The 19,363-nt window shown below is 40.4% G+C and overlaps 1 protein-coding gene across 2 annotated transcripts in view; it reads left to right on the top strand.

Moving 5' to 3' along the window:
- The window catches only part of GAREM1 (GRB2 associated regulator of MAPK1 subtype 1), a 101,061-nt gene that overhangs the window by 14,302 nt on the left and 67,396 nt on the right, over positions 1–19,363 (top strand). Inside the window, exon 2 of one of the 2 annotated variants that reach the window (XM_039704241.1) lies at positions 8,680–8,820. In XM_039704241.1, the coding sequence (XP_039560175.1) occupies positions 8,680–8,820 (141 nt within the window). Of the gene's footprint in view, positions 1–8,679; positions 8,821–19,363 lie in introns of those variants that run through there. The other variant, XM_039704242.1, reaches the window with a different exon arrangement.

The following is a 19,363-nucleotide window of genomic DNA, read 5'->3' as shown; positions in this document are numbered from 1 at the left end:
TGTGTAGCTGGGTGCAGAGCCTTCTGTTTTCATCTTTTCCACTATTCTCAGACATGGAAAGTCAGTTGAGACCACTGTCAGGCTTGCCTAATGAATCTGCCCACTTTAAATTAAAAATTTAGTACACTACATTATATAGCCCTGAGATGTTTAAATTTTAATGTGGTTTATTTTGGTTGGGTTGTTGTTGGTTTGGTTTTTTTTCATCTTCCTTCTAGAAACTACAATATTTGCTCCTAGAAATGATAATGTTTACCCTTTTAACTTACTGGCAGTCTGTATTTAGACTTTGCATGATATACTCCCACGCAAGTTGCTATGCTTTCTTTTAAACAAGGAAGTTTCTCTGATCAGCTTGATTTTAATTTTTTAATCAACCTTTTTTTGTATCTGTATGAAATCAGACTGATAACATGTGGCTTTCAGAGGTTTTTCTTCAGTAATAGTAGTGTTTTCTCCAATTGCATTCTATTTCTACTTCTCTGCAATTAGGCATTTAATGCTAGAGTAAATCTTTTGAGCATCTGTTCAGTCACAGTGACATAAAAAAAATTCAATTTTTATAGGTCTAATGTTGCTACAAGTGGGCTTCATCATGTAGCAAAATATTTCTGGGATTTTTTTCCCCTTCCTTTAAGGAACTTTACAAGGATGCGAATTTTTTCCCTATAGATCTCCTTTGCTACTTCAGACTGAAAAATTCAGATGCTCTTCTCTACCTAATGAACTTTTTCTGCTGACCTACATCACAGACCAGTACTTTTGCCAAAGAAATAGCACTGACAGGCTGAACAGCTCAATGGAGATTTGACTCAGTAACGGAGGACAGTGCCAAAGCTTAAGCAAGCAAACCCTAATTTAATATTTATTAATCTTTGACATTCATTGAGGTGCATCTCCATAGATAAAACACCCAGCAGATAGTCTGCAGTATGATGCAGTGTGCAGAAAACAAAAGGTTTGACTTTCTCCCTCCACCCTCCCTCAGAGTTCAGATGGAGTTCTCATTAGGAGAGGTGGCACAGCCTGCTAAATAATAACAAAATAATTTGTCCTAATTTAAATATTCTGACTTAGCAAAAACTTTTTGTTTCTTCACCCAAAACCTAAATCCCAAACTCCTCATTATACAAGAAGAAAGCTCTAAGTATCAATGAAATGATCTGTAGAAGAGGCAGCAGTTTGTGCCAGTGAAATGCTGTAGCAGTAATACAGCTGAGTGCTAGAGGTGGTGAAGGATCATGTGTTGACAGCACTCTGCAGGTCAGATGGAAGCTGGTGCACTGTTGCAGGGAACTTGGAGTTCTCTTTCAATAGCTTGTTGCCCGTGCTAACAATCTGAGGCATTTTTGTGTATGTTTTCTCAGAGAACTTGTATTCTTAATACCATGAAAGCAACAAACTCAGTGCAGTGCTGCTTGAGTGCTACTGGTGCTTCTGTGTATTCCTGAATCAAATGAGTACAAATTCAAATCAACAGTGAATGCTCTTTGTGATACAGCCTGGTGTACATATTTTTGTTTTGGCTTACTTGGTTTGTGTGGGACAAGAAGTTGCCATCTGCTGGTTTTTTTGTGGATGTTATGCCTTGTTTTTTGTTGTGTTGTATTTTAAGAGATCAGAAGCCCAAACAAACAACTGACTAAACAAGAACTGAAGTGCTGAGACCTCTTTGAAGATCATGTAAAGGATTAGCCCACCAGTGAGAGGAAACAAAGGCTCAGATAAGAATGGCTCTTGAGTTATGATTGATCTTTTCTTTCTTATTTTATTTTTTTTAAAGGCAAAAAAAATGTTGTGGTACCCAGCCTTGTTTTAACACCTGGTGGTACTGCAAAGCATACCTTGGAAAGGCTTGCAGGTACCTGTGGTGGTCCCAGACCCTCATTGCCAAGGAGGCTGAAGTGTGTGTGATGCCTGCAGTTCACAGCTGCCCACAGGTGCTGGGTGTTTCTGACCTGTGTGTGGTCTCTTCAGGTGTGCTGTCTCATCAGTGCTCAGCCCCGAGCTTTCAGATGGGGTCTCCCCAAGCTTTTGTGCTGAGAGGAGGCCTTGGCTTCATCTTTTACCTTCTGTGGATCTCCCAATAAGATGAAAAGAAATTGAATTAATCTTAAGGTGTTACCTTGTGTAGGAGCTGTGTGACTAGCTGTGTCTATTGAAACACAAATTTGTTGTTCCAGAAACAAGACAGCTTTTATTAGTTTGCTAGTGCCAGATTTTGTAGGTTCCTTCTTTTGCCATGAAAAAGCAGCACTGGCATTTATATTTGTGCTAGCAGTGTGACCTCCGTCTGACCCAAAACATCTCTTTGCACAGCCATGCAAGTCTGTAATACTGTCTTTTTCTTTTTCTTTTTCTTTTTCTTTTTCTTTTTCTTTTTCTTTTTCTTTTTCTTTTTCTTTTTCTTTTTCTTTTTCCGTGACAAGAGATAGATTATAACTTCATTTCATACTGTGTGGGGCTGTCCTTTTGTTTTCATGATGGGATAGGATAATGTTAAGGTTTATCTTAATGCATGGCTTGTTTGGCCCTCAGCTAAGGAAAGTCCAGGGAAGCTGAATGCCCGGTGAGGCAGATAGTGTGTTAGTAGTCTCTTCTGTGCAATGGGAGCATGATGAATAAGTGAGAACCTCACTTCTTTCTTTTTTCTGCCTTCTGATAATTTTGCTTTCTCTTAGTTTTCAGTTGTTGTCAGATAGACCTCCTTCCCTTGTAACACTAGCCACATGCTGATAGTTCTGCCTAATTATTTCACAGCATAGGTGCTTACCTGACCAGCCAGCCACCTCTTTTCCCAGTTAACACGCATTCCTAGCAAATACTAGTGCAAACTCAAGGGGGAATAAGGTTGATGTTATTCTTTTGTTTGGTTGGTAGCTACCTGGCTAAGCACCCAGTCATGTTTTTTAATATTGCTGAGATTTTTCTATGTAATGATATGTAATGTGATTATGGAACATTAGATGGAATAATTAAACTCACCACCTACTCAACTGACCAAGACAGTCCGGGTGATGCACTTAATTGTACAGCATCTGTTACCTTGCATGCAGATGGTGTTCAGGCTTAATGAAAACACATGGCCCTAAGTCTTGCTGAGTTTTCCCTGGGGTTTTCACAGGCATCTTTTTCATCAGTTACTTCACAAAAGCCATCTTAAGTTTCTTGTGAGCTCCTGGTTCTTTTCTGTAAGCCTTTTCATTCCAGAAAGAGCAAGTTCAGCCTGCTTGAGCTGATGTGCAAGGGACAGCACTAAGCTCACTTTGCAGTCTTCTGTGATGAATGAGATGAGTGGAATGTGTCCATAACCGTCTTCCTGGCAGGAGGAAATGGTATCTAGCTCATCTGGTGTTTGTAAATGGAATCTCTTGCGTTACTGGAACCCTGTATGTGACGGCTTCTCTTTCTCTGAATTACCTTGATACCTACTATTTTAATGTCTCCAGACGCAAAGCTTGTGCTTGAAGGCAGTGATGCAAACTCTTAGCCACAATGACAAAGTATGTGGCATTATAAAGCATTTATATTCCTGTACATCACTGCCTATTTTTAGCTGTGTAGTTTCTGTGAGTAAGTGAGTCATATTGGCCTGAACATTTTGCAGTGACTTGAATGTTAGTTTTTCCAATATTAGGAGGAGAACCGTATAAGTTTTGTTGTTGGTTTGTTGGTTGGTTCTTTTCATTTGTTTAATGAATTTTCTTTAGGGGTTGGTGTTGAAAAGTCATTGTTGTCTTTGGCAAGCAGAGTACTTGGGACCTGTGAGTTTTCTTTTGTGGACTGTAATGGGACATTAGGAAAAGGCTCTTCTCTTAGAGGGTGGTCAGTCACTGGAACGGGCTTTCCATGGAAGTGGTCAGGGCACCAAACCTGTCAGAGTTCAAGGAACATCTTGATATGATACTTGCCCATATTTAGGCAGTCCTGTGAGGAATGAGCAGTTGGGCTTGATGATCCGATCCTTAAAGGTCCCTTCCAGCTTGAGATATTCTGTGATCCAGGAGGAAGCAAAGAGGAGGCAGGAGTGCTCAGACCCTTCAAAACTGAAGTGGTCTTCAGTTATTCTCTTGAGGCTTTGGGGGAATTCATAGACATTTTGAAATTGTGAAATGCTAAACTAAATAAAAATGAGAGTGTCTTTAGAAAGTAAGCAGTGGCAACGACTTGCAGAAATGGCTCTTTTCAAAAGAAATTATTTTGTTTCTGTGCTGCAGCATAGACATATATAAACTCAGTCCCTGCATATAATTAACTTTCTGTTTTGAGAACCAGGTTCTCAAAAAGTACAGGTGAAGACATAATTTCATCTCTGAATTTGTAGATGAAGGTATCCTGTTCCTCCTTCATCAGTCTTGCTACAGTTGTTAGCTGTTAAATTGAAATTGGAATGTTTACAATGACAGAGTCAAGATTTGCCAGCTGTAGATGATCCAGTTTTGGAACTGGAAAGAATTATTAAAGTAGTATTGGTATTTAATAAGCATGGGACTCTTGATTAAGCAATTACCTTTTTTTGTAATGACTGTATCAACATGTGAATGATTTTCCTTTCATGATCAGTGTTTCCCCTGCAACTACCCTTCAACAAGCATGGTGCTGGCAATATTAGAGGGTTTTAGGAATTGTACAGAAATGGGTCGTGCAATTGAAAAATTATAGTGAATCTTATTTGCAATGAACACCTGAAGACTTATTGCTGATTTAGTGGTGCTAAGTGAAGTACCCAAATACTGATTGTGGTCAGAGTGCTTGTGGGAGATCAGCTTGTGCTGGAACATACTGGCTAAGTTTTCAGTTTAGAGGTGTGAGGCTTTTAATCTCAGGCAAGGATGGGTGTTTACACTTGATTTAGGGTTTAGGATCTGCTAGCAAATCATGGGTGTCTTAGACATTATTATGAATAAACTTGACTCATATTTTGGAAGGAGGTAGGCAACTTGGGGAAAGGTGGGGAATTGCATGTGGTTGTTCATTGCTTCTCTTGACTTTTATTTGGGGGAGTAAAAGACCAGCACAAGTATTTGCCTGTAGAATCTTTGTAGTGGTTTAATTATATTGCAGGCATGTGGGGCAGGGAGGAGAGGGTGAAAAGATAGAGCAGCTAACCCACGCTGGATCATAAGAGACAAAACTGTTACTAAAGATGAGTGGCCTGTGTTCTCTGTTTTCTCATGTGTCTTATTTTTATGTAAGCAGCAGCCTTAGGAGTGTGTTGCATAGGTGAGAACCGAGTTGCGTAGCTGGTGAATGTGAGGGCTGCTGAGTTCTCTCCCACACAGCTAAAATGTGATTAATGAAAGGCTTGCATAAATTACACCACTGTGGTGGGGGGAAATCAGATGGAGTGTGTGTGGCTGTTTTGCAAGGCTGAGAAAAGTGTAAAGGGTAACTGACCCTGGACTGGGTTCAGCTGGGACAGCAGTCTTGTAGCAAGGGTCAGAGGGGTCTCCAGCCTGGAAAGTCCTCCCCTCTGGGAAGAAAGCACTTTAAAATCAGTGAGCAAGTCTTATGGGGGAGACAGAGTAGAAGAAAAGGGAAGAAAGAAGTGAGTTGCTTTGTTGTCCTCAGTCACATTTTCCTTGCATAGCTTGGAGACTGTGATTAGCCTGGTGTTTTTGAGAGTCCTTTAATCCCTTGCTGACAAGGAGCCTCTTCCTATAAAGCAAACCCCGGGAATCTGTCTCACCAATGGTTAGGAAAGATCAGGGCTTGGTAAGGACCTGCCCTTTGTTAAGGAGCCAAGGGGAGTGTCAACTCCTTGTCACATCTGCTTCACCTTGTCTCCTCCAGTCTCCTGTGGCAAAGCACGGAATTCATTTCCGATGTAATCGGTTGCAGCTAATAATTGGTGTAATGAGAATTGTAGTTTCCAAGGTTCTGTTTAAAAAAATACAGCTACTTCCAGCTGCAGACTCAGTGACGTAGTCACTCTTGGGCCTGCCTTACTAATCTCTTTTTACACTCACCTGTCCCACCCAGTTTTAGTGGAGCAACCACTTAAACAGATCACAGCATGTGAGCCATGGCTGGAAGCACCTTTTCATAATGGGTGTCTTTATTTTCCTGAGAATATCTTCCTCAGATTGTTCAAGGGTGACCCATACTGTAATTATTTCCCTGCAATTCTGGATGTAGAGTCCAGCCTCCCTTTAGGTAATATTCTGAAATTATACCTACAGATTGTAAGGTGGAGAAAATGTATACCAGAGATGGTTTGTGTTTTATTGCAAATTTGTTCACCACTGTCAGTGAAACTAGTAAAATACTAGGTCTTCCCTTAGGTATCACAGGTTGGATTTTGTTGTGGGACAGAGTTGTCCCACTTGTTGCCACAGATTATAGGAAGCATGAGTGTAACTCTCAAAACTGAAAGATGAGTTTCAAATAACACCATTTAGTATTATTATTACTGTTATTGTGCTTTCCCTCAAAATCATAAAGCTTTGCAGCAAGCTGAAGGTAATTCTTATTAGAATTATTATTAGAGGTTGCCCTGTAAGCAGAAAACAGGAGATGTTCAAGGTCTGATAACTAGCTAAAACTTAGCAGATGTGTAATTTCTTCAACAAATTTATCTGAATTTCTTTCAACATATGGATGGGAAAAGGGTCCCCTGGTGCTGCATGGTAATTTTGCCACTCTTCCCTAGGCTTTACAAGGTCTTTTATCCCAGTGTGCTGTGGGTGGATTGGTGGTGCTTCCCCGGGATCAGAAGCTGGTGTTAAGCAGCCTGTCTGTCTGGGCTGCCAAGGGATGTGGTCCAAGGAACACCTGGAAGCCAGTTCATGAAATGGCCTGTTTACCTGGAAGCTACTTTCTGTGCTGTGGAAAAGAAGGAAACCTAGAAATGTACTTTCATAGGAGCAAGAATAACTGGTACTAAGGAGCTTTGTATACATTCTGACTTTTTTGTTTCTTCTCCATAACCTCTATATCATAGCAGTTTACCAATGGTCATAAGTTAAAGACAAAATAGGCAAAGCAGGAATGTTTTTAAGGTTTAACCAGCTTTGGAACAGCAGACCAATGGAACTCCATCTATTGGACTCTGCAGGTCTCTCCCTTGTTTAGCCAGATCTGAGTTTCTGGAAGAAACAAGCAGAATCCTGTGGCCAAAGGGTGTCAGAGCAGATGGTTGTAATGGTCACTTCTGATTTAAAATCTCAACAATTCTCACACACACCAGTTGCTCTGTTTAAAATTGTGTAGGAGGGTGCTTTCTGATAGAATGGGAGCATGAAATCAGGCAGGAATGGGCTATGTAGAAGCTGTTGCCTACGGTGGAAGAGTGCCTGTTGTGGGCAGAAAAAAAGCTCAGTGGGAAGTTGCTCTCCTTTGCAGAGATTGAACAGAGGAAATGTCTGTTGCCCCAGGCTGAGGAAATTCTCTTTCTTCCACTGAATTTTAGGAATATCAGGACAATGTGGAGAAAATTCAGTTTGTTGTAGTAACTGAAGGTGATGGATTTTGTCCAAACCTGATTCCAGGGCTAAACTATTTGTGCTACTTTTGACTGTAACTGCAAAGAGCTGGTGGGAGAGAAGGAAAATGAAATTTAAAGTTTCATTATTCTTGGACCATGTTTAGTGTCTGCTTAGTGTTCCTGAAAGTCCAAGTGACTGCTTCAAAGACACCTGTAGAAAGGCTGGGGTTTTGTGTGCTTGATGCAGAAGTGTACTGAGCAGGACTGCAGGTGTGTAAGATGTAATATATGATGATATGCAGAGCAGTTTCCTGCTCTGTGAAATTTCGTTCACATATCATATCATGCTTGAGATGTGTAGCTGGCACTTTAAGTGGTCTGTCTCTTGGAATTGCTGGGAAGCCTAGGAAAGCACTCTAGACCTGATGATGCACTGCAAACTATAGAACAGGGAAGAGTACTCTGCAGAAATGCAAAGTTGTGAGGGGCAAGGGAGGGAGGGAGAACTGGATCTTTGACTGTGTTGGGAATGGATTTGACAGATACCAGAGTACAAGAGTATGAGACACTGCCTTAGAAAGGTGAGCAACTCATTGTCTGGGTAGGCTTCTGGTCGAATTTCAGTCTGAGAGGGGACTTAGATATTTGTGAAATTCTTTAAAAATATTTATTTATTTATTAATTTCTCTTCCTTAAGTGATAGAATTAAGTTTCTAGACATCTGAATGGCTAATTAAGCAGTGGCTTGCAAAGGGACAGAATGACAAAGATGAATTCTCTGTATCTGAAAGTGTGATATCCAGTTACTACTATATGGTAGTGTGATGCTTCTCTTTTAAAATATGAAAATGTGTTGGATTTTTGTTCCCTTTATTTAAAAACTAAAGGACCTCTTGAGTATTTGTATCAAGTGAGATAGGCAGACTGAAATAGAAATGGAAAAGGTGTGTTTATGCAGAAAGTTGAAAAAGGAGCCCCAGAATCACTACTCAGTAATCTGGATTGCATCTCTGTGATATTGTATGCATGCACTGAGATATTTTGCTTCATGTTTGTTTTCTGGAAGGTAACGTGCAAAAGTGAATTCTGGATAGAGTTGAAATTTATTTAATTGAATTTTTAATTATCAAAAAGTCTGGAAAAAATGAAGACCAATAAGAATAAAATGCTTGTTGTGATGTTTTCCTAATTCATCATGCAGTAAGTGTGGTTTGTTTTCTTTTTTTAAAAAAAACCCTACATCTGTTTTACAGGAGAAACTATAGAAGGTCTTCGGGAGAGCGATTATCTTCTGATTCATTCGTGTCGGCAGTGGACAACAATTACAGCTCACAGTCTGGAGGAGGGTCACTACGTCATAGGGCCAAAGATAGAAATCCCTGTACATTATGCAGGTAAAGCTAATGTTGACCTGAAATACAAATTCAAAAATAATGAATTGCCTACCACTCATACTGATCATTATATTTGAGAGGGTGAAGCTAAGCCTCTCATGCCATCATCTGTGAGTTAACTTTTTAGTAATGTTACAGAGCAAGAGATACTGACTTGCTTGCAGGGCTGCTAAATAGATGTATTTCATTGAGCAACACATTGACAGAACATGTAGCTGTGCAGAGGAATTTATTTCAATTTGAGCATAATGAGTTGCCAGCACTTCTCATGTGTGAATGTGGAGACAAGTGTGAAACTTTGAAATTGCCTTGAAATGTTTGGTCAAAGATGGAATAGATTTTCTGATGTTTCCATGTTAAACACCTTCATAATAATACTGCAGTTTTAAACTTATGCTCCTCAGTAGTGCCTTGTCTTTGTCTGCCTTCTTGAGTGATAGAGTAACACTGTTGTTCCAAGTAGCTATGATCCAACTAATCTATATTTATCACTTCAAATTATTTTTACTTTGCTAAGAAATTATTTTTAATACTTCTTCCTGCTGTTTAGTGTTCTTTTTCGCAAGCTGAGCAGAACAATACAATGAGTGGGAACTGCTTATGTTACAGCAGTAGATAGAAAACTTGTCAAAGCTGGAAAGAGACATGGCTACAAAGTAAAGATGTGGGCTTAGAGTTTTAATTAGTCTTCTGTATAAACGGTATGAATTGAATAAAGTGCTTGGCTCTGCTACAGTCTCCTTTAAAACACTGTGCACTGAGGGTGTGCTGAGTTGGACAAGACCTGGCTGAGTTGCTTTGTGTCAGTCACACCAGTGCTGCAGCTGCAGCGATGCACCCTATTCCCGTGATGAAAATTACACCACTTGCCTTCTTAGGTACTGTTTCGCCTTGGAGTTCACTGCTGGAATGTTTTTTTCTAAGATATGTTTAAAAACGTTGGTCTGATGACATAGAGTGTCATAATGCATGTGGCTTTAAAACTCTCTGAAGTTAACTTTCTTAGGATAAACATTTTCTAGTGCTTATGCTTAGTAATGTTGATTTTTTTTTTCTTTTTTTTTTTTTTTTTTTACACCTCCTGGCTGCATAAGCTCCAGTGGTGTGGACAGATAAGCACTTCCTTTGAACTGAATGCCATGTTTTAAAATCCTTACACTGATTCCTGGAAGGAGAACAGAAAATAAAATGGTTATTTGGCATGACAGATCTTAAGGGGTTTACTGAAGGCTTGGTTTGGTTCTTTATTTTTAAAGTTAACAAAGATATGCTAAGCAGGGTTTTCTGACTCTTCGTGTTCCATTCATTCATATCTTAAATTTACACAGACACCAGCAAAATAAAAATCTATCCCCTGAGATACTGTAAAAGTGTCAATGTGCTTTTCTTCCTGGCTTGTGTTAATGCAGGAAAAGAGGGTGTATTTAGCTAGCAAAATATGTTTTGCTGTCCAAGAAAGTTCCCTGCCACAAAACCCTCATGAATGAGATGAAAATACCTGAAAGTTCAGAAGCTTCTACCTAGTGAGGACATTTACTACTGAACACGAGATGAGCTTCAGTGTTGCCAAAGGAACATCACAAAAATGGTCTGTACTAACTTGCAGAACCAGAGCATGTCTGATGGGCTTGCCTCCATGAAAGGAGAGATAAATCTGTGCATGTGAAGGGTTAGATAGCGAAACACTGCAGTTTGGCACTTGGATGCTGACATCTAAATGCAGTTAGAGGTGTCTTCCGTACCCTAAAGATTAACTTGTGCTGCTGTGGAGTACAATACAGAGGTCTGAGCTAGCACTGAGCGTGCTGTCAGTGCTGCTCTGTGCAATGCCTCATGTTCACTGCTCTTGGGATCCAGAACTCCCTACTGGAGAGGCCAGGTTTAATGGAGCTGCCTAAGCCAGCTTGCTGGGCTGGGTGCTGGCCTGGATTATGGGACTGATTTTTGTGGTTAAACTTTAAACTTCTGTCAGCTAAAATATACTACCTACCAGAATGACCCCTAGAGATGGAATATAAGAGTTCATTGAAATTATTTTCAAGGTTTGCTTTGGCTTTAATAGAGTACCTTTTTTTGTTCTTTAACCCTAGAAGAATTTCAATGTCACAAATTGCAACATGATTTTCATTGTAACAGTCGAGCAGGAAGAGACACTGAAACTGATTTTATTTTCCTGAGATTACAGTTTAAGTACCACAAAGTCATCATTCATATATATATATTTAACTATGAGCATAAAGTAAATCTTATTTTGCTACTTGCTAAATCAGGTTTTGATACACTTATTAAACAATACAATAAAACAAATACAATAAAGCCTTACTAAAGAAGGGTAATGTTGTATTTTACATTTAAGTTATTTAAATTTAATTATTATTTAAATTTTATTACCAGAACCTGAGTTGTACAGTCTTGCTGGTGGTGCTTTTCCTACTGTGAAAGTGCTGCAACCCCCACCTGGTTGTTTTGTTTGGTGGTGGCAGACATAGTTAATTTTTGCTGTTAAACGACATATATGACAGCTGTTAGTGTAACCATTCTCTCTTAAATATGCTCTCCAGTCTGCTTCTCTTTTGAGTAAAAATTAAATTTAATGTAGCATCAAGTTAATTTTTTATGCAATTAAAACCATTTAACTAATGTGTTTCTGACACTTGAAACAACAGAAGTCTTCACATGCATATGGAATGGAGAGCATATCAAAATTAATGTCCTGATAGTGCCCTGTCTTGGCCTGAAAGGATGGGTTTCACAAGAATCTGAGGTTAGATTACATCACAGCAGATGGACATTCCCTTGGTGTGGTTCGCTTTCTTCAGGTACACAATTCACGCTTGATACTTAAAGGAAAGTCTTACGTTAGATTACATCACAGCAGATGGACATTCCCTTGGTGTGGTTCACTTTCTTCAGGTATATCACAATTCACGCTTGATACTTAGAGGAAAGTCTTATCAGCTCTCTCTCTGAACTAGTTATGTTTTGTTCCCAGTACTCTGATATCCTTAATTTCTACTCTAAAAGCAAGTGTGTGTTACCAATACCCTCCAGCTGATGTTAAATATTACTGTTAGGTTTTGCTTAGGCAGCACGTTAACCTTTACCTGGATAAATGTCTTCCCTAGTAGCCTCTGGAAAATACTGGTTCATTATCTCAATTTGGAAGATACAGGGCATGTTGGTACCTTGCAGAATTACACTTTGCTGTGCTGCTGCTAGCCAAGAAGGATGCTTTTCATTCTTCTGCAGAAATTCTGCATAGCAAGATGCTGGTGACCACATCTCAGATGTATTCTGTAATAACTGAAAGGGACTGAAGACACTCAGGATTTTAATATTGTGGCCCTCAGGTGTTGTCTGATTCTTCTTGCATTACTTTCCAGGACTCTACAGCTCAAAACTATCTTTCTGAGGATTCTGAGGTTTGTGTGTTTGTGTTTCTGAGGATTCATCAGCTCAGGCCACAGAGGTGTTCTGTTGTGACTGTAAATGCCTCTGCTACGTGGCCATAGTTGTTTATCTGTGCAGGTTATTGATGTGAAAGTGGATGATCAAGTGGGATGTGGTTGCTTAAAACCTGCTGCACAGGAAAAGTGACACAGAAGGCTGTGGAGTGTGTGCATACCCCCACCTACACAGTGCAGTCTTCTCTTTTAAAGGTCATGCTAGTGTTGGTGAGTGCATGCAATGAAAGAAAAAAGTACTTTGGGTTGAAATGCCAGCATCCAGGTAATTTTGCCCCAAATACTCCCCATGTTTAATCAAATCATAGCAGGACTTTTAATGTTGGGGTTTTTTAGGGCCTTATCTCTCTTGTTGCAACTGATGGCTCATTTTTTTCAACTGTTTGTTTTTTTCCATTCTGAGAGGAAAGTTGTTTCTTTGAGATGATTAAAAAAAAAAAAAGACAAACACACAAATGTAAAAATCCTTTTCTTTTTCTGTAGTCTTCTACTCAGTTTTGCCCAATGTTTGGAGGGAATGCCTCTTACGTCTCTGCTGCCATCTGTGTGCACACAGGAGGCAACTAATAACAAAAATATTTCTATAAAGATATTAGAAAGTAACACCCTACTCCAGGGTGTGCCACACTGTAACACATCCAGGATGTTGAAAATACTCCTGTGAACTCACACCTCCCTACCACAGACTGAAGGTGTGCAGTTGCTAATACAGAGTAATCACTGGTGCCCTGCTGGTTGCTTACCTAAGTGTGCTGATAGCTTTCTTAATGTCTTTTAAATGAGGAAATATAAAACCTTGTCATGGGAACCTTCCACAGGTGGAGTGTTGGATGGGAATGAGTCAGAAGGCCCTTCTCTGGTGTTGGAACTGGTGTACAACAAACACCCCAATGAAACCTGTTTCTACTGGTTTGATTTGTTAATCACAGAGCTGTGCCTGATGGGCCTGCTCCTCCCTGTGTCCTCCTAACACAGAGGAAGATGCTCTCTGCAGGTCTTCTCAGGAGTGAACTTGCCTTGCCAACAGGAGAGCAGGACAGCTCCCTGAGATTTGGCAACATGCAGCTGCAGAAGTTTTCTCTCAGGTCCAAAGGCATGGCTGCCTCCAAGGCACAGTTTGGCCATTCCTGTAGGCTTGTTGCTGTCCACTCCAGTGGAGCCGTCCCTTGGACACTGAGGGAGGAGAGCATGGTGTGAGTTAGGTATCTCTCAGTTGTTTTGAGATGATGACAGTGACAGCAGCTGCTGTTCCTCATTAGCCACTCTGAACCTGCTGCATCATGATTTGGGAAGTCTGGAAGAGCTCAGATTTTTCCTTCAGTGATGCTGTGCACTTTGAAATGTTTATAATATGTTGGGTCTTCTGTAGTTTGCTGTAGAGTTCTCTGCCTGGCCCTGGGGAGGAGAGCAAACATTAGACTGGCATGCATCCTTTGCTTGTCAGCATTATGGTATCTGCTGCCAGCTTGTGTTACTTTGGGGACAGAGCCTGCTTAAGTTCAGTTCAGACTCTCCACTCCCTCAGATGCAATTTAATGCTGTCTGCTGCTCAATGAAGGTGGTGCTGGACAAAGAGCGCTTTGTCCGGTGCTCTGCCTCCCTTGGAAGGGCGGGTGGTGCCAGGGAAAGCTGTGCCTGTTCTTCTGAGTGAGTTGAGCAGCACAGCTCCGATGGGGTAATTTTAAGTTCAAAGAGGTGGGTGAGATCTAAGGCAGGGAGGAACACTGCCTTAGAGAGAGAACTGAGTAAAGAACTTAGGTGAGTCCTTTCCAGCCAACAGGCACACCACTCCCTGATATGAAATGTTTTGCACTTTAATTTGTGTTTTGCTTTGAACTTGACCTGGCACTGAGCTATCACATAGTTCTCCTGAGGCTTTTGTGCTCTGCAGCTGAATATCACTTTCTAGAGAGCAGGGCCCAAATGCAATGCTCCTGAGAGAGGCAGGCTGCCATGTGTACGTGGGCTGGTAAATGATTAATGAATGGATATCTTCTTCCTTAGAAGAAAACCAAGAAAACAACCTACCCACACATTTAATCCCCCCAGTACTCAAGTTTTGTTTCATTTTTTTGGGTTTGTTTTTTTTTTTTTTTGAAGAGTTGTACATCTGCAAAGCATTCGGAGGTTTGAAAACCATTCACAAATACTTCTAATAAAAGCATTGCCACCAGCATATAGCCTTCATGCTTTTAAAAAAGAAATATGACTTCTGTACTTCTGAATACTTGACTGCGTGAAGTTTCTTGAGAACAGCAGCCTTTCTCTCCCTATAAACATGTAGAAGAAAGTGTATTTGGTATTCATTTAAAAGTCTGATTGTAGAGTAGTGCCTGCATATTGCAGAGAGAGAGGACATTCATTTTATTGAACAGTTTATGCTTACTCAACTCTGAGATCAGTAATATCTGTAACACTTGTTATTGCCCATACATGCTTTTCTGGAAATGTTTATGCTTTAAAATATATTTATTGACTTGATTTTAGTTTGTTGCTACCTCATTTTCACCACAAAGACTTATTTTTTGTTATTCTAGAAAATCACAGCTTTGTAGTCTGGAAATTCTTCATATTCCTGACTTCTCAAACCTGTCACCTTGAAAAACTGGATGAACTCTTCTAATATAGAAGCAAATATCCATATTTGTCTTCTTTTTTTTTTTTCTCAGAGAGTTACCTTCAAGTTGTCAGACTTTCCCATGGTCCTGTTATTTCACTTTCTGTGCCCATTTAAATTTTGGCAAACACTTCTCCATTGATCTACAGTGCAATATCAAATTGCAGAATCAAAATGCAGTCGATGAGATTGCTGGCAAAAATGGCTTATTTCTTTTGCATCTCTGGGTGCACTTGTTCTTCCTGTTCTTTCATCTCACCCTGCTAGCCAGTCTGATGAAGCAGCAGCTTTTTACTTAATTTTAATGAAATATTCCCCTTTTGTCAGATCACCTGTGTTGGAGAATCTTGTCTAATATGCGTTTTGTTTTATAACTGCTAAGGAATGTATACATGTGTCTTCTCTTTATTTTTTTTTCTGTTTCTTTCTTTGCGTATATACAACCTTATGTCTATGAGAGATTCCTGGTATCCCCTACAGAACTTGTAGAATTTGCTTGATGTTCACTTTGGTGGGTGGATATATCAAAGTTTGCATCCAGCTTTTTAATCATACCACATTCAACATTCTTTTAGTTCCAGTTTACCTTTCAGATATTTCAGATGGGCGAGACAGCAAAACTGGAACTGCTGTAAGAGTCTGCAGCCCTCAAAGACTGTTGCTCTTTGATGTAATGAAAAAAGTGGGATTAATTCACAGGGTAGTAATATTCCAAGCAATGGAAGAAAAGTCTGTGTCCCAGAAGTTCATGGAAAAAAAAAATCTTACATTTTCTCTCTTTCTTTCTAATCTGGAGTAAGAGTCTGTGGTTTGTAGGCACCAGTTCTACTCTAAAATATGCTTGGTTCTATAGGGTTTGCTTGGTGCTTTAAAGGGACTAAAAGCTTGTGATGACAGTGATATTTTTCAATCCTATTACAGTGAGGTACTAGGTGGGAAGAGGTGTATGCTTTTAGATACAGCTGTCTTGCCCTCTTGCTCTCATGTGTCTTGCCTTCAGCACAAGTATAATCCTACCGTTGTTTAAAAAAACCCCCTAAGTTTTGCTCAGCATTGAACTGTGTTTTATTTGTGATAGGGGAGTTAGGAAGAGGGGAAACTTGTGGTTTTACAACTGATGACTCCTATGTTGACTGAGAGGAACAACTCACGTGTTCTTCTCAGACTTCCACAGTTCTTGGCTGTTACTCAAAGTCTGCAGACTTGAAACCTGCTGAAATTCAGCTGTGACCTTACAAGCATTCACTGTAAGGTGGTTGGTGGGGTTTTTTGTTTCATTCTGTTTGCTTGCTTCAGATCTCCATGAGCAGCAAGAAAGCCAGTTGGAGTTGCATCAATTAGGAAAAAGTTCTGGAGACTCATACAAAAGAAATTAACTGGAGGGGAGGATGACTTTTTGAAAGATTGCAATTGAGGGAAGGATAGAATAGCAGCCAGGAAACTGGTTCCCAGAAGACTGGGAGATGGTCTGAATCACACAGGATTTGCTTGGCATTGCATGAATTACTTTGCCTTAGCTCTTGGCTGGTACTGTGGAGTGCTGGGCTCATTTGCATGATGCTGGAAAGACTTAAGTGCTTGGGAGAGGGTCTTAAAAGCTGCCTAACTTAACCACTGGGAAGCTGAGAGAAAAGGGCTGATCCCCACTGGGAATCTGAGGTGTATCCAGTGCTGCACTCGAGGTTCTGGTCTGATCCCACATTTCTATCGATTTGAAGCTTCCCTAAGCACTAGCTACAAGAAAATTGGAAATGTGGCTCCCGAGTTCCCAAGAGACAGCTGTTCTCCTCTTTCATGAGGTCTGACTTCAGAATTCAGAAGGGAGGAGTTGCATGAGCACTACAGCCTACCCAGCTGGTGAGCTCCTGCCAGCAAGGTTGGGGCAGGGAAACAATTCCTGTTTCAAGGCACTGAGCAAGGCATGAATAAAGTGATAAACTTTCACCCCTTGCCTACCTGACAGGCCACTAGAAAACCATACCGTTAAAAGTCTTTAAGGATAGTTAAGGAGTTCAAATAGGGTTTTTTAGTCTATACTCTAATTGCAATCTGGAACTTCACACGAGTTTTCCTAAAGTAGGAATTTTACAGATTAACACCACCCATCTGGCTTTGAAGTTATCCCTTAATGAAGTAAAGGGAGTTGTAAAGGCTATGTTTAATCTGTTAAAAAATATGCTTTCTCTTCTGTGCAAACTTGGGGGAAGAATTTTTATTAAACTCTGAGAAATGGGATATTTTGAGTTGGTGGCTCATATGGGCAATGAAGCCTTTTGTTAATCTCTTATGTAACGCTGCGTGAATTTTCATTTTTACAGAGTACCAGGTGCACAAGAAAGCAAGCACATGTAACAAGGAATGAAGCAGTCACAGTGCAGCTATCCCATGACTCTTACCTGGATCACAGTTCATGCTAGTAGTGGATGAAGACTCTTGCAAAGACGTAAAGCCCTTAATGCTTGGGGAATTTGATTATGGACTACTGCACATTTCTTTTCATTTGGTTGATTCTTGTGCTTTTGGTTTCACTTTGTTTCAAGTTCATCCCCACTTTTTCCTTCGCTGATGACTTGTTACATGGACTAAATCTGCATGGGAATTTCTAAGGGAAGAAATTGCCATGAGCTTTCTATAATTAGTCTATGAAATCTCTTTCAGACAGACTGTCCCTTTTCCTTCTGGGGGCCGGAGGGGGAACTGTTACAACTGAGCTAACATGGCAAACAAGCAAGACAAAAATTATTGATGTCTTTCCTTTCTGTAAATACAGAACCCAGCTGGCAGGAATGTAGAGTAGGAATTTTGATAGGTCATGTGTGTTTAGAGAGGGAGCTGCAGAGAAATCTTGTCTCACAGGGTGACATCATCCTATGAATTTTTGGATACCCAAACAGATGATTTTTTTTTTCCTTGCTGGAGCCAGTATTTGCTGCTGAAAACAACTGATAGGAAGTGTAGGAATTCTTCAGTCAGCATCCTCCCTATGGAAACCAGCACACTTCATGTCTGGGAACGAGAGCTGGTCACGTCAGTGCTGCCAATTAAAGCAGCTGACATCATTGATGTCCTAAGCTTTGACTGAACTACTGTGCCAATAGGAAAATAAAACCATGCTATTTAAGTCATGTATAACTGTTTATATGGAGAATGTAATTTGTGTGATTAATTTAGCCTGTGATCCAAGGCAGTGATTCTGCTGTGTCAGGGAAAGGCACTTCTGTGAGCTTTGAAATTTAAAGAAGTGGAAAAACTGGCGTTTCCCTCTGTCGTGGGCTGTTGTGCAGAGATTTTCTGTTCTCAGTTGGCAAACATGAACTTGTTTCAGTGGCAGGGAGGGGAGGGAAGCTATTAACACTAATAGCAAAGGTGACCATTATTACCTGCTTAGGAAGAACATTGGTATTTAACTTCTTGCTTGGAAGGACTTGTGCAACAGAGAGAAACTGAACGCCTGTACTTACTTTCTTGCAGCTTTATGTAAAGGCATGAAGCTCTGCCTTCCATTCAGCCCCTTTACTGCAGGTGAGCCTCAACTCCTTTGTTGAGCCCAAGTGTGCAGTTTGACTCCAAAGCTGGGTGGAGCAGAGGCAAAGAAGGAAATCCATTGTACTCTGTAAGAGGGCTTTCATAAATGTCCTTAAACTAGGAACACCAGGCTGCTGAGCCCCCTGTCTCAAAATCTACAACACTGACAGATGCTGCTGTCACCTTGGATGGTTGATAGCCTATGTAGAGTTAAGAAAGACCTTTCAAATCAATGTGTTAAGGTTATGTTTTTCAGGGGAGGCACCTTGACATCAAGCTCTTTAAATATTTGTCACCAGTTCAACCTTTCCAGTTCATCTCACATGAATTCTATATTGCAGTGGACTGGGAATAGCCAGCCAAGGCTGGCTGGCTGCATTTGAATGGCTGAAATAACTCAAACCAGCTGCATCTGTTCCTTGTTGCCTTATTTCATGGCACTCACCTGATCCTTCTTTTCCTGTGTGTGGACCAGCTCATCATGTGAAAGGTCCTATTTTTGTTATGATGGCTGCACACATGCTCAAAAAGAAAGAGGGATGTGTGAGTAGGATGCAAGATCCCACCTGAGGTGCTTCATCAAAATAATGGAAGTACATTTGTTGTATTCTGCCAGAATAATTGGTTTGTGTATTTTATTTAGTTTTTTCAGCAATTTATAACTTTTTGAGCATAGGCAAATGTGAGGCGTGTGTGGAGGAGAAAGCATTCAGCAAAAAGTACTGACTGGGAGAGCTTGTCTCTGATAAAATGCTGCCTAGGCCTCTGCAGTTCCAGACCCAAAAAGTAAAGTCTGAGTAGGCCAAGTGGGATCACTGTGAAGCTCGATGGGAGAAGTGAACCGAGTGAGATGGATGGGCAGGGTGACTTCAATAATCCAGTTCTTTAGCTACTATGTCTCTGCTGAATTAATTACTTGGGCTCCAAATATGTGGTA

This window comes from Passer montanus, unplaced genomic scaffold, assembly GCF_014805655.1.
Source record: "Passer montanus isolate IOZ18808 unplaced genomic scaffold, ASM1480565v1 scaffold170, whole genome shotgun sequence".
Classification (NCBI taxonomy): Eukaryota; Metazoa; Chordata; class Aves; order Passeriformes; family Passeridae; genus Passer; species Passer montanus.
The sequence above is the reverse complement of the archived record's forward strand: the minus strand, read 5'-3'. Positions and strand labels throughout refer to the sequence as shown.